Source organism: Bubalus bubalis, chromosome 5, assembly GCF_019923935.1.
Source record: "Bubalus bubalis isolate 160015118507 breed Murrah chromosome 5, NDDB_SH_1, whole genome shotgun sequence".
Taxonomy (NCBI): domain Eukaryota; kingdom Metazoa; phylum Chordata; class Mammalia; order Artiodactyla; family Bovidae; genus Bubalus; species Bubalus bubalis.
In genome coordinates, this window is record NC_059161.1 from 29,191,164 (window position 1) to 29,203,433 (window position 12,270).

Here is a 12,270-nt window from a genome sequence, read left to right on the forward strand (position 1 = left end):
TTGTATTGTGATGTCATTTTTGTTACCAGCCTTTGACTTTTAATTAAAGATTGTATAATTATTGCATGGAGGTCAATTTTTAGTTGGATGGATTAGTAGCAGAAGGATAGTTGGAACTGATGTTTAATGACATCATGATGTTTGTTTAGAGGTGTGGTAATTAATCCTTCCATCTTTTATGAATGGTCAGTAAGTTGCAGTGAATCTAAATTGTTATTGCCTATTGGAAAATTTATGAACTATATCCCTCCACTGCCCTCCTCTCCTCCCATTTCCCTGCCCTTAAAGTAGGAAATGTTCTTATAAATGTTCTTATACTGTGTTAATACAATAAACTGATACTCCTTTTTAAAGTTGCGTTGTTTGGTAAGATAATAATTGAGATTTAGTCTGTTTGATCTTTAGCTTTATTTTTGTTCTGAGTCAAACTCACACAGTTTTTGAAATGTTTGGATAGAAATAGAATGTTTGCTTCTCTGTCTTCTGGATGTCCCTGAGTAGTATCACATTATTATTTCTCAGACATAAATCCCAGATATACCTAGCTTTAGACTTCTCAGGGTTCACATTTGACACACTGAAGTGAATTGGCAGGAGAATCTTCCTAGTACCGAAATCCTCAAGATTATATTGTGCTTTTAAGAATCACCTGTGTAACTTAACTGAATAAAGAGACTCCTGGGTTTATTCCTCAGGATAGTGTCCTACAGTCTGCATGCTTAACAAGCTTCCAGGTGGTTTGAGGGCAAGTGGTAGAGAGAACACACTTGGAGAAAGTATTTTGGAGTTCTAAACCCACTGAGAGTAAAGTTACATAAATGTCCTTCAGTCTTGAGGACTAACGCAGCCATTCTGTGGTACCTAAATAAAAATTACTGAATTCCAATACACACAGTTTATCAAGAACATGCTTACCTCTTATTCTGATGTTGTTTGCCACAATGAGAATGGTTCATGTATAAAGTCTGAATATAAGAGAGATCCAAGTTTAAGGACCTGATTTTATCTTGTTTAAATTTATATCTTCTGATAATTTAGTGGCCTTTGTAACCTGCTGATTAATCTTTTTTCCTTTCACTGTCGTTCTCTGTAGAGAAAAGCGGTAAAGAAACTACCTCACTGGGAATGTCATCATTACCAACTTCAGATGGATTTAACCATCAAGCCCATCCTCCAGGACTGAGTCCTGAGATTGGTAATCCTCCAAGTCTTGCTCACTCTGTCTCTGCTTCAGTCAGCCCTATCCAGCCCAGTGACCCAGACAGCATTGAACCTAATGCTGTGAAGGCTTTGAAGGCTTCAGCTGAATTCCAGATAACCTCTGAGCAAAAAGAACATCTTCCTCCACAGGGTCTTTCTGATTGTGCTCCTTCAGCAGACAGTGCTCCAACAAACCAGAGTCCAGCTATGCCTTTGCAGAATTCACTCGAAGAAGCCATTGTTGCAGATCATCTAGAGAAATCTGCTGAAAGAAGCATCCAGGGCCTCAAATCTCATCTCTGCACAAGACAGGAAGCTAGTTTATCTGTCACAGCTACTGGGATGCAAGAACCGCAGAGGCTTACGGGGGAGAAAGTTTGGCACCCAGAATATCAGGACCCAAGTCAGGTGAGTGGCCTTCAGCAGCATGAAGAACCAAGGAATGAGCATGAACAGAGTGCTTCACATGACCAAGACCATCCTTGTCACGCAGGGGACCTTGAACTTCTTGGAGAAAGGCAACAAAGCAGTGCTGGTTTGGAAGCTGCAATGAAAGGAGACAGGCTGCAGCAGAACGTGGACCTTCCGGGTACAGGGAAAGATATTCTACCTTCAGGATGCCTTGGCTGCTCAAATTCAGAAACACTTATGGAAGTAGATATTGTTGAACAGTCCCTAGTTGCTGTGCCGAATTCAGGAGGTCAGAATACCAATGTCAAGAACATTGGTGCATCTGATCTCATCTTAGATAATCCCTTGATGGAAGTAGAAACATCAAAATGTAACCCTTCCTCTGAAATTTCAAGTAATTCCATTTCTACTCAGGATTTACAGCTTCTAGAAAGTAATGTTGAAATGTCTGAAATGAGTAAAGAATGCGGGGATCGCCCTTCCTCTTTAATAAGTCTGTGTGGCAGTTGTCAGCCCTCTATAGAGTCATCAGAGGAATCTTGCTCATCCTTAACGGCAGCCTTGAAGGAACTTCATGAACTTTTGGTCATTAGTAGTAAACCAGCTTCAGAAAACACATCTGAAGAAGGTATCTGTCAATCAGAGACAGTAATTGAGGGCCAAACAGGTATTAAGGACCTTTTTGAAAGATGGACCCAAAATGAGCATCTTACAGCAACCCAGAGTGAACAGTGTTCACAGGTCTCCTTTCATCAGGCCATATCTATATCAGCGAAGACAGAAGAATTAACAGACACTTCAGCTGACACTGGAGTGGAAGATGGAGAAACTGTTAACTTGAGGGGTCCAGGTGATGGCCTGTTAACTGATAAGGAAGGTGTCCTCAAGTCCAAGGAGTCAGTAAACAAGAGTAGCTCTGTTACTGTAGCCTCAGCAGAAGCGTCTAATCAACTACATTGCACCTTAGGTGTAGAGATTTCACCCAGACTGTTAGCAGATGAGGAGGATACACTCAATCAGACTTCTGAGCAAACTGAGTCCTCATCACCCACTTGCATCCTGGTTAAAGATTTGGGTCAGGGCACACAGAATCCAGTGACAGACAGGCCTGAGGCCAGGGAACATGTCTGTCCTGAAGCTGCAGGGCCACTTCTAGGATTTGAACCATCTACCAGCCATCCGTCACCAAGTCCCTCCTTTCTTGCACCATTAATTTTTCCTGCTGCAGACATTGACCGGATTCTCCGTGCCGGCTTTACTTTGCAGGAAGCTCTTGGGGCTTTGCATCGAGTTGGTGGAAATGCAGACCTTGCACTTCTTGTCTTGCTAGCAAAGAACATTGTAGTTCCTACGTAACCATGGAAAAGTGGGCTAGACCATACTCTACTCCCTTTAAAAAAAAAAAGCTGTATATCTACACACACACATACACACACTCACCACATATACAGTATATGTAGAACCCTGCAAGCAGAATGTTGAGCCAGATTTTTTTTTTTTTTTTTTAAAGATTTTTTTTCGGCCAAAGTAATTTATGATCTCTTGTCTGATGAATTTGTCTATCCTATTTGTTAAAATTTGGGCCTTTTTAAATGTATTGGCAGTATGTGCACACAGAAGCTTTTTATTATCATTAAGATGATGTATTCTGGAATAAAATTGATGGTTTTGTGTATAGCATACCCTTTTAGATTGAGAGTGAGTGCTTTAAAAAGCAGAAGCCATGAGAAAATCCCACCACCCATGCAGCTGAAAGCATGATGTGGCTGTGTCTGTGCTGTAGGCAAGGTATGGCTTATTGACTCATCTTTTGGTTTACAAACTTGATCACATGGTTTGATGTTTGGAATGCATTATGATTCATCGGTTGTAACAGGAAATTGAAGAATAGTTGAAGAATATTTCCTGGAGTAGCATGTTTCCATTGGTGTGGTTAGGATTTGACATTTTAATGCGATGAGTTGGGAGGACTTAAAACTTGGGCTGCTTCGTACATCACAGGCTACTGCATGGATTGCCAGATACCTTGGGTGGGATTTTGTGAGGGAATTAACATCAGAGTGCAACATGGTGCTACCCAGATTAAAAAAAGAAAGGAAAAACTGTAATCGAATTTGCCAATGTTGATGATGTTTCAACAACTGTTGTGAGTGAAATAATGCTCTAAACACTGGAATTTACTAGTGATTGGGTTTGGTAGCATCTCACCGATCACATCTCAACCCTTAATGACTCATGGTGAACTTATGTTCAGCTGATGGGTTGGTTGCCAGCAGTTTATTTCCTTTCCAAGCTCATCTTCTGGGAAGTTCTTCTAAAGCTCAGTTTGAGCTGTGTTCTGAGTGAAATATTCAAGTGTAATAACCTTGTCACTGGTTCATCTTGGTGCTTGGAATGGTCAGTCTATTTGGTGAGTGTCTTCATTGGCAGTGGAAATAATAATTGGAGTTTCTGACTTAAGTGGCCTTGGTAGAGTTTTCCATCCCTTTCTTTCCTCAGGAGTTTCTTTTTTAAAGCAAGATTTGTCATATTTGTGTTTACCATGTCAAGATAGAGTGGGGCATAGTATATAGATGTATTTATTGTGGCCTTTTTTTATATGAGGACTAGCCCTTGGAAATCATTGTCCTGTGGGCCCCACTGTGCAATAATTCTACTGGGTAGATTTTAGATTTTTTTTTTTTTTTCCTGAAAGATAAACTTATATACCTAGCATACCTAGCAGGAATATGGAGTCCTGGTTTTATTGAAGAGAATTTTGAGAATGATAATTCCTGATTCCAGGTGATGATTTGCAATGTGTCTGAAACAGAAGCTTCAGAAGGGTGATTTGTGAACTTTTAATGTTAAGTGATTTTTGTCTAAAGTCTTACTCTCTTTGAGAGTTATTCTTTTCGTCAAAATTTACGTCATTGAGCACAATCAAAATGGAGGCTCATATCTCAGGAGTTTTTTAAATCTTAATTTGGGGGCACTTAGACATTGCCCTTCTTCTACCCTATTCCATCTTCTTTCTTTCTGCTGTGATGTTTGTATGTGTATTAGGAGCTGTGAGTGATATGATGGAAAGTCCCATAGATTCCTCGTGATTCTCTGAAGTTAGGGAATGGTTGACAGAAAGAGCTGTTGCTTACTGTGTTCAGGGTGGCGCTCTAGACAAGTTAGCCAGATTGTCTTTAAAGTGTTCTTTTAGACAATCCTGTGCTGTAGACCCTTTTGCCTGCCCTACGCCAAAGATACAAGATGCACTAGGAACCTGCTAATAGGATTTCTGTCAACCGGCTCTTAGAGCTGTGACTGCAATTAAGTAGTGGTGCTAGGATTGAAACAAAACTTAGTAGCCATGCGATGGGCCCCTGATTTGCTTTATGGGAATGACTGGGAATTTATTCTGAGCTTATCAATCTTTAGGGTTACAAAGTGGGGTGAGTGTAGGGTGGGAGGACTTATTGATGACAATAGACTCCTCCAAAAGGCCTTCTTTATAAAGAATGGCCTCTTAGTTTTCTGTACAAGCAGTTCCTCTGAACAGTGCTCAGAGACATAACCACTGAATTTTCACAGTGTGGAGATTTGGGGGTCAATCCCAGGTGGGCTATAGAATATCAATCCAGAAAAGGTTTCATTACAATAGCTTTTATTGTATGTATATGTATATTTATTTCTAGGAGAAAATTCAATAGGTAGGCCTATAGTTGTACACGTATTCTTATTAGGAATACTTTGGATGAGCTTAACCCATTTGCCAAATATCCCTGTCCTTTTTCATCATTTATTTTTCAATTTATAGTTGCTTTTGATTTTTTTTAAATCTTCTGTCCACTGTTTGTGTGAAAGTAAAAATTGTTGACATTGTCAGAATTTTGAATAATTTTTAAATTTAGCAGTTCTAAAACACAAGGAATTAAGGAACATGACATTAGTGAACCTTCATTGTCGATTTTTATGCAAAGTGCAGAAATTAGAGATTAACTTCTCCGAGAATAAGGTAAAATCATTGTGAACTCCTCTGATTGCCAGCAGAACTGGTGAGGCCAGCCATTACCAGTATGGGCTGCTTTGTTGGATAGCTCTTTTGTCATAATCAGTAACGGACAGCCTTGTGAACAGTGCTTACCTCCAAGAGTGGTGTCTGTTTATTCACCAAAGAGAGGAGAAGATTTCCTTCCAAGTTGGTTCCTGTGTGTAAGAATGTGTTTGGTAACCAGACAGCTATAGGCTCTAGATTTTGCCATTGTCACTGGTAAGAATTATTTCCACTTGTACCTCTTTAGGCATCCAGACATCGTCTAATCCTTCATCTAAGCCTTCATCCCACTGTTTGGGCTTTATCCATTATCATAAAGATTATCAGTTGCTTAGCAAAGGGAACTAGATAGATGGTAAGTGTGTGAGGAAACTGTTCTGCCTTGCAGCCTACAAAACTTTCCAGAGCTCCTTGTCTCAATGCATACTGAAGGGAGACACACACCATGTATTTTTTCCCAAAGGGTTTCTACAATAAGAGAGTTATATGAAAAGATATATGAGACTTTGTGTTACCGATTTTATGATAGCCAGTTGAAGTGGAATCTGCCTGTTTTTCCCTTAGCACAGCTTTTCTATCTCTAGCAAAAGCCATAAAACTTTGGGTTGGTTTAAAACCATTAACTCGTGTATATATACATGTGTGATAGATATCCTGCAGTTAATTTTGCAAAGATTAAAAAGCAAACGTTTGTTAATCTTCAGATAACAGTCTTCGGTTATGGCGAAGACTTTGATCCCACCATGTTTATAAAAAACAGCCTCGCAAGTCACTGGCCAGAAGAGTGGCAGTACATTCTGATTTCCTTTTCCTTTCGGTCTGTCACCTGCAGAGCGTAAGCAGGGCACGTGAACTGCTACATGTTTCCAACTTGTTATCACTGGTAGCATATCATAAGAGAAGCTAACTAGATTATGCATTCTTTAGCACAAATACCAAAAAGGCAAATTTCTCCTTTGAATTTGGTGACTTAGTGTAGTCTGTGGCTGAACTAGAAACAAACACAGTTCTCAAAGAGTTCCCCTTCTGAGAAGATGAAGGTTACCTTTCACATTAGGAGATACATAAATTAAAAGATCTGCTTTCTTTCTGAAAGATTTAAACATGCCGATTTACAACAAGGTAAACTCAAAGCATGTCCTTGAGAACCAGAAATGTCAAATCATGGCTCAGGTTCCCCAGTAGTGTTCCCTCGATGGATGTTACTTGGGAGTTAATCATATAAATCATAGAACTTAAGGGAGGAACCTTTGATGTGCTTGATTTTCTCTTGTGCCTTAGTTTCTCCAAATAGCAGAGGCATCAAGTTCGAGTCGGTGCTAAAAGTCGAAGTATCATTGGGGTGGGGAAGGGTGGAGAATGTCTGAAAATGGCCCTCCTGGAGATAGGCATGTATGGAGTGTCCTAAGGGCTCACCTTTATTGTTGATTGATTTATCCTGCACCAAATCATTTGATTTCCCCAGAAGGATTAGATTTCCATAGAAGTATTGTGACATGGCTTCTTTGCATCAGGCATACAAAAAAAGCAAAAATGGTTTCTATGTGTTTATTATGTTCTTTGTTGTGCTATCAGTATTACAGTGGTGAAAGCAGAAGTTCAAGAAAATCTATTTGAACAATGAACTGTTAAACTGTCTCAGACTGCAGTTTGAATCTTTGAATAAGAATTTGTTATTCACTCATGAAACATTAAGTGACTGGTGAGCGTTGAGGATAACAGCAGTACTGAAACAAACGAAACTGCCCTGTAAAGCTATCAGTCTCGTCAAGAGACATGAAATAAATCTTAGCTTCAAGTGCAAGATCTATTTTTGCCTATTAGCATCATTTATTTTAAAAGTCGTACTAGGATGATTGGGTTCAAATTCAGAGAAAACGGAAAAGCAGGCTCAAAATGGAATTAGAATCTGAGAACCTAAAACTGCTCTTAAAAATGTTTTTGAAAAAATGAGATTGGAGAAACCAACAAAAAATGTTCTAACATTTGGTAGAAATACTTGAAGAGATTAAGGACAGTTCAGTTTACACTGTTGGTGGAGGGGGAACAGGCAGGATAAAAGTGCAAGTAAGTGGAAGATGACCTAACGTGCACCAGGGACAGTCAGCGTTTCCTCCCATCACAGCTCCTTCCATGCAGGGTGGAAGTATGGACTGCTGTGGCATCCTTTCTGCCGTCTTGGAGCCAGCTGCTCCGAAATACTAACCATCTGGGCCAACAAGACTTAGCAGAGAATTCTGGAAGATTTGCTGTTTTAAAGCAGTTGAGTGCAAAATATGAAAATAGAACTCAAGAGCAGAGAATGTAGCAAGCAATGGTTCTGGGACTAGATGAGGGGCAGAATTTATTTACAAGAAAATTCAGGCCTCTGCCAAACCTCTTCTGCAGGACAGCTCCATCAAAAGGACATTCTTGAGCCCATCACCATGTATGTGGTAATCCTGAGGATACAGGTAGAATTTCTGAACCTTGACTACAGTGACTTCTGAAGCTTACAATTAGAATATCCACGCAGGTTTGTCAGCTACATACTGGTAATCTAGACCTTCTGGGGACTAAAATGAGAGCGGGTATAGCAGTTTTAAAGCACAGTCTTACGGAATGAAATCTACAGAGAAAGTTGGTGCAAGGGTGTGGAAGATGGGAAGTTTCTCTAAAATAAGGAGACTTGGGGTGGGGATGTGGAATATGAAATTAGAATAATTTTTACAGAATTATATTTCTCTTCATATGTACCATAGAGAGGTCTTCATTAGCTAACTTGGGAAAGAGGTGTGCTGGTAGATTTTTTTCCTGGGAAGATACATAACAAATTATTTTGTTTACCAGGAGTTTGTTTCACATTCAGCCTTGAAGGATGCATCAGTGGCTTAAAGGAAGGTAGACCTCTCTAGTTTCCTATATATTCAGATCAATTCAGCATACTGTTTGCTTTTTTTAAACTGTGCACCTACAATGAACGTTGAATGCTCATTTATATTCAAAATTTCCTTTCCATGTTAAGTTGGGCTAATGGCCTTTGCACTCAAATAAGGTTTGTTTACCAGTTTTGTAGCCATATTTGGCAAATTTTAGCAAGTAGAAACCCCTTTTTTCCCTCTTATTTGTTCTTGGAATTGTTCTTTTATTGCTTTCCTGATTTTTCTTTAAGCTTTGAGACTACTGCATCTTACAAGAACTAGGCTGATTGGCAAAATAGGCTTGCCAATAGCTCTTTCACTCCCATAAGGCTTTGGTTTTGAGAGTTGGGAAAACTCTGAGAATTTAAGGGAACCAAACTCAGGAATCCCACAGTTGGTTGCATTGTGCCATTGGCTTAGGGGCTGGACACAGGACCTGTCTGCCACTGAGTGAGCCAGATGCATTTGGGTTTGAGTTGTTGTCACATACTGAAATGTAAGTCAGCCCTAAGTAATCAAAACACTTTTATTTTATTTTTCTTTTTTTATTAGGAACTTTCTGAAGAAAAAGTGATGTGTAAAACATTTGATATTTAAGACAATAAAGTTTTTATCGTAAGACTCTTTTGTTTGATCAGTTTTCTTTTAAATTGATATGGTTGGTTACTTTTGTCCTTGTCTCTGTCTCCCAGCCATTTAAATAATTTATGCCTAGGCACTGTGACTTGTGGCCATGATCCTAAACACCAGAAGTGGGCCACTTCCAGATAAATGCAGGTGGGTGGCCATCGGCTGATGTGAAATGGTGACTGCTCCGGCAGTGATGCACGGCAATAGAGACAACGTCGGTGACAGGCTTTTGTGGCTCAGACTAGTCTCGAGCTAGGATGTTCAGGTGTGAATTCTAACTTTGCCACTTACTAGCTGTGTGACTGGGTAACTTCCCTAACCTTTCTATGCCTTAGTTTCCTCATCTATAAAATGGGGACTATTGGGGTTGTCATAGGGGTTCATGAGTAAGTTAGAAACACCCTTGGGTGTTAACTAATGTGGAGTTACCGCTTTTTGCATGAGTGTGTGCTGTGGGACCCTTACTGAGAGGATTTCCAGTGTACATAGGCTTCCCTGATGGCTCAGCGGGTAAAAGATGTGGGATGACTTAGGAGACTTGGGTCAATCCCCCTGGGTCAGGAAGATCCCCTGGAGCAGGAAATGGCAACCCGCTCCAGTATTCTTGCCCGGAAAATCCCGTGGACAGAGGAGCCCGGTAGGCTACAGTCCAAAGGGTCACAAAGAGTTTGACATGACTGAAAGACTAAGCAGTAGCTAATGTACATGGATCTGCTGATATACACAGGGAGTAGTCTAGACACAACCCCCCTTGTTCTGTTATCTTTCCTTGACTATCAGAATGCTGAGAGCCAAAGCTACTTCTAGTTGGAGGAAGAAGTACTAATTATTTTTCCATTGTTCAGATCTCAATGTTTTGATAATAAGCTCATTTGAAATGAGGTTTCTAGTACTTGATACGAGTGGAGGAAATTGTGATACATTAGTTATTGGTGGAAAGAATTCTAGATCTTTGGTACAGAGAAAGGGAAATTAACTGCGTCTATATTTTAAGGTGGGGGCAGATTTGCAAGCATCACGGAAATGAATTGGATTTACAGCAGGAATCTATAGCTTGCAGGAGGAAAATAGAATAAAAGGATATACATTTAAAAATAGAAATACAGAGGAATGGGGGGAAAAGTTCAAGAACATAGTTCTAAATTGCAAAATGCAGATTAAGCAGAACATACTTCCATCTTATAGGGCTAAATTGTCAGCAGATACTGCTTCCCAGTTCAAACTATCCAGTTCAGTTGCACAGTCATGTCTGACTCCTTGCGACCCCATGGACTGCAGCACACCTGGCATGCTGTCCATCACCAACTGGAGCTTATTCAAACTCATGTCCATCGAGTCAGTGATGCCATCCAACCACCTCAGCCTCTGTCGTCCCTTTCTCCCGCCTTCAACCTTTCCCAGCATCAGGGTCTTTTCCAGTGAGTCAGTTCTTCGCATCAGGTGGCCAAAGGATTGGAGTTTCAGCTTCAGCATCAGTCCTTCCAATGAATATTCAGGACTGATTTCCTTTAGGATTAACTGGTTGGATCTGCTTGCAGTCCAAGGGACTCGAAAGAGTCTTCAACACCACAGGTCAAAAGCATCAATTCTTCGGTGCTCAGCTTTCTTTATAGTCCAACTCTCACATCCATACAAGACTGCTGGAAGACCATAGCTTTACCAGTCCTTATTTGTGAGTTTTTGTCTAAAAAGAGCTAGAGTGGCTTGGTTCCTCCTAGAAAGTTACTAAAAACAAACATTTTCCCTGTTCAACTTCAGGTATCTGAAATAGAAATTCCCCGAATCAGAAATATTCCACCACCCACCCCAACCTGCTCCTCTTGGGCTTCCCCTGAGAAATCAGTGGCAGCTTCATCCTTCCAGGTGTTCTCTCAGACCTAGACTCCATTCTTTCACAACCTACATTCAACCCATCCTGGTTCCTATTGGCTCCATTTCAAAATATAGTTCAAGACTTCCTAGTGGGTCAATGGCTAAAACACCGTACTCCCAATGCAGCAGGCCTGGGTTCAACCCCTGGTCAAGGAACTAGATCCCCCATGCAACTAAGACCCGGCGCAGCCAAATACATATTATATGTATAATTGAAATCTGATCAGTTCTCTAACCGTGGTCAAGACAGCATCATCGCCTCTCACCTCAGTTACTGTAGTAAGTCTCCCTGCCTCTACCCTTGTCTACAAAATGTTCTTAGCACAACAGCCAGCATGATTCTGTTAGTTCATACCTTTCCTTAAACCCTCAGTGGGCCCTAATCTCACTCAGGGTAAAAGCCTAAGTCCTTAGAATGCGTCCAAGGCCCCTATGTGCCTCTGACTTTTCCTTGATCTGGAATGTCCTTTCCCTGAACACCTCCATGGCTTTTTCTCTCACTCCCTTTAGGTTTACTCAAATGCCACCTCAGTAAGGCCTTCTTTAGCTAATTTATCTTTGTCACTTTCCTTCATTTTTCTCAACACCGACACATCCTAGCACATTCTTCATTTTGCCTTTGTATCTCTTATCTTTCTTCCCCATTAAAATGTAAGCTTCGTGAGAATAGGGGTTTGTCTCCTTTTCACTATTGTCTCCCAATGCCTAGAACTTTGCCTTATGCATAGCAGGCCCTCAGATATGTGTTGAAGTAATAAATCCGACCATTAGGCTGCCTCAAAGCCCCATGAGTGGAGTGACAAAAATGACCTGAAACCCAGCCAGGTCATTGAAGTTAGTGTGCAGGTTTAGGGGTTCTAGCCTGGGGTGACTGTTGACCTTGGGTTTGTGTGTGCTAAGTCACTTCAGTCATGTCTGACTCTTTGCAACGCTATAGACTAGCCTGCCAGGCTCCTCTGTCCATGGGATTCTCCAGGCAAGAATACTGGACTGGGTTGTCATTCCCTTCCCCAGGGGATCTTCCCAACCCAGGGATCGAACCCTCATCTCTTACATCTCCTGCATTGGCAGGCAGGTTCTTTGCCACTAGCACCACCTGAAGACCTTGAGTTTAATGTGGATTTTAAAAGATGGGTGACAGATTCCCTGGCAGTGGTTAAGAGCATTTTCACTGCCGTGGGCCCAGGTTAGTCCCTCATTGGGCAACTAAGATCCCACAAGCCTCCCAGT

At 40.9% G+C, this 12,270-nt stretch overlaps 1 protein-coding gene across 5 annotated transcripts in view; it reads left to right on the forward strand.

Annotated features, from left to right (window-relative positions):
* DDI2 (DNA damage inducible 1 homolog 2) overlaps positions 1–9,159 on the forward strand; it is a 43,720-nt gene extending 34,561 nt beyond the window's left edge. For all 5 annotated transcript variants that reach the window (XM_025285656.3, XM_025285657.3, XM_025285658.3 and 2 more), the window contains one exon: positions 1,094–9,159. In XM_025285656.3, coding sequence (XP_025141441.1) covers positions 1,094–2,967 — 1,874 coding nt within the window. In that variant the 3' untranslated portion in view covers positions 2,968–9,159. The remainder of the gene's footprint in view (positions 1–1,093) is intronic.
* The last annotated feature ends 3,111 nt before the right edge of the window (positions 9,160–12,270 follow it).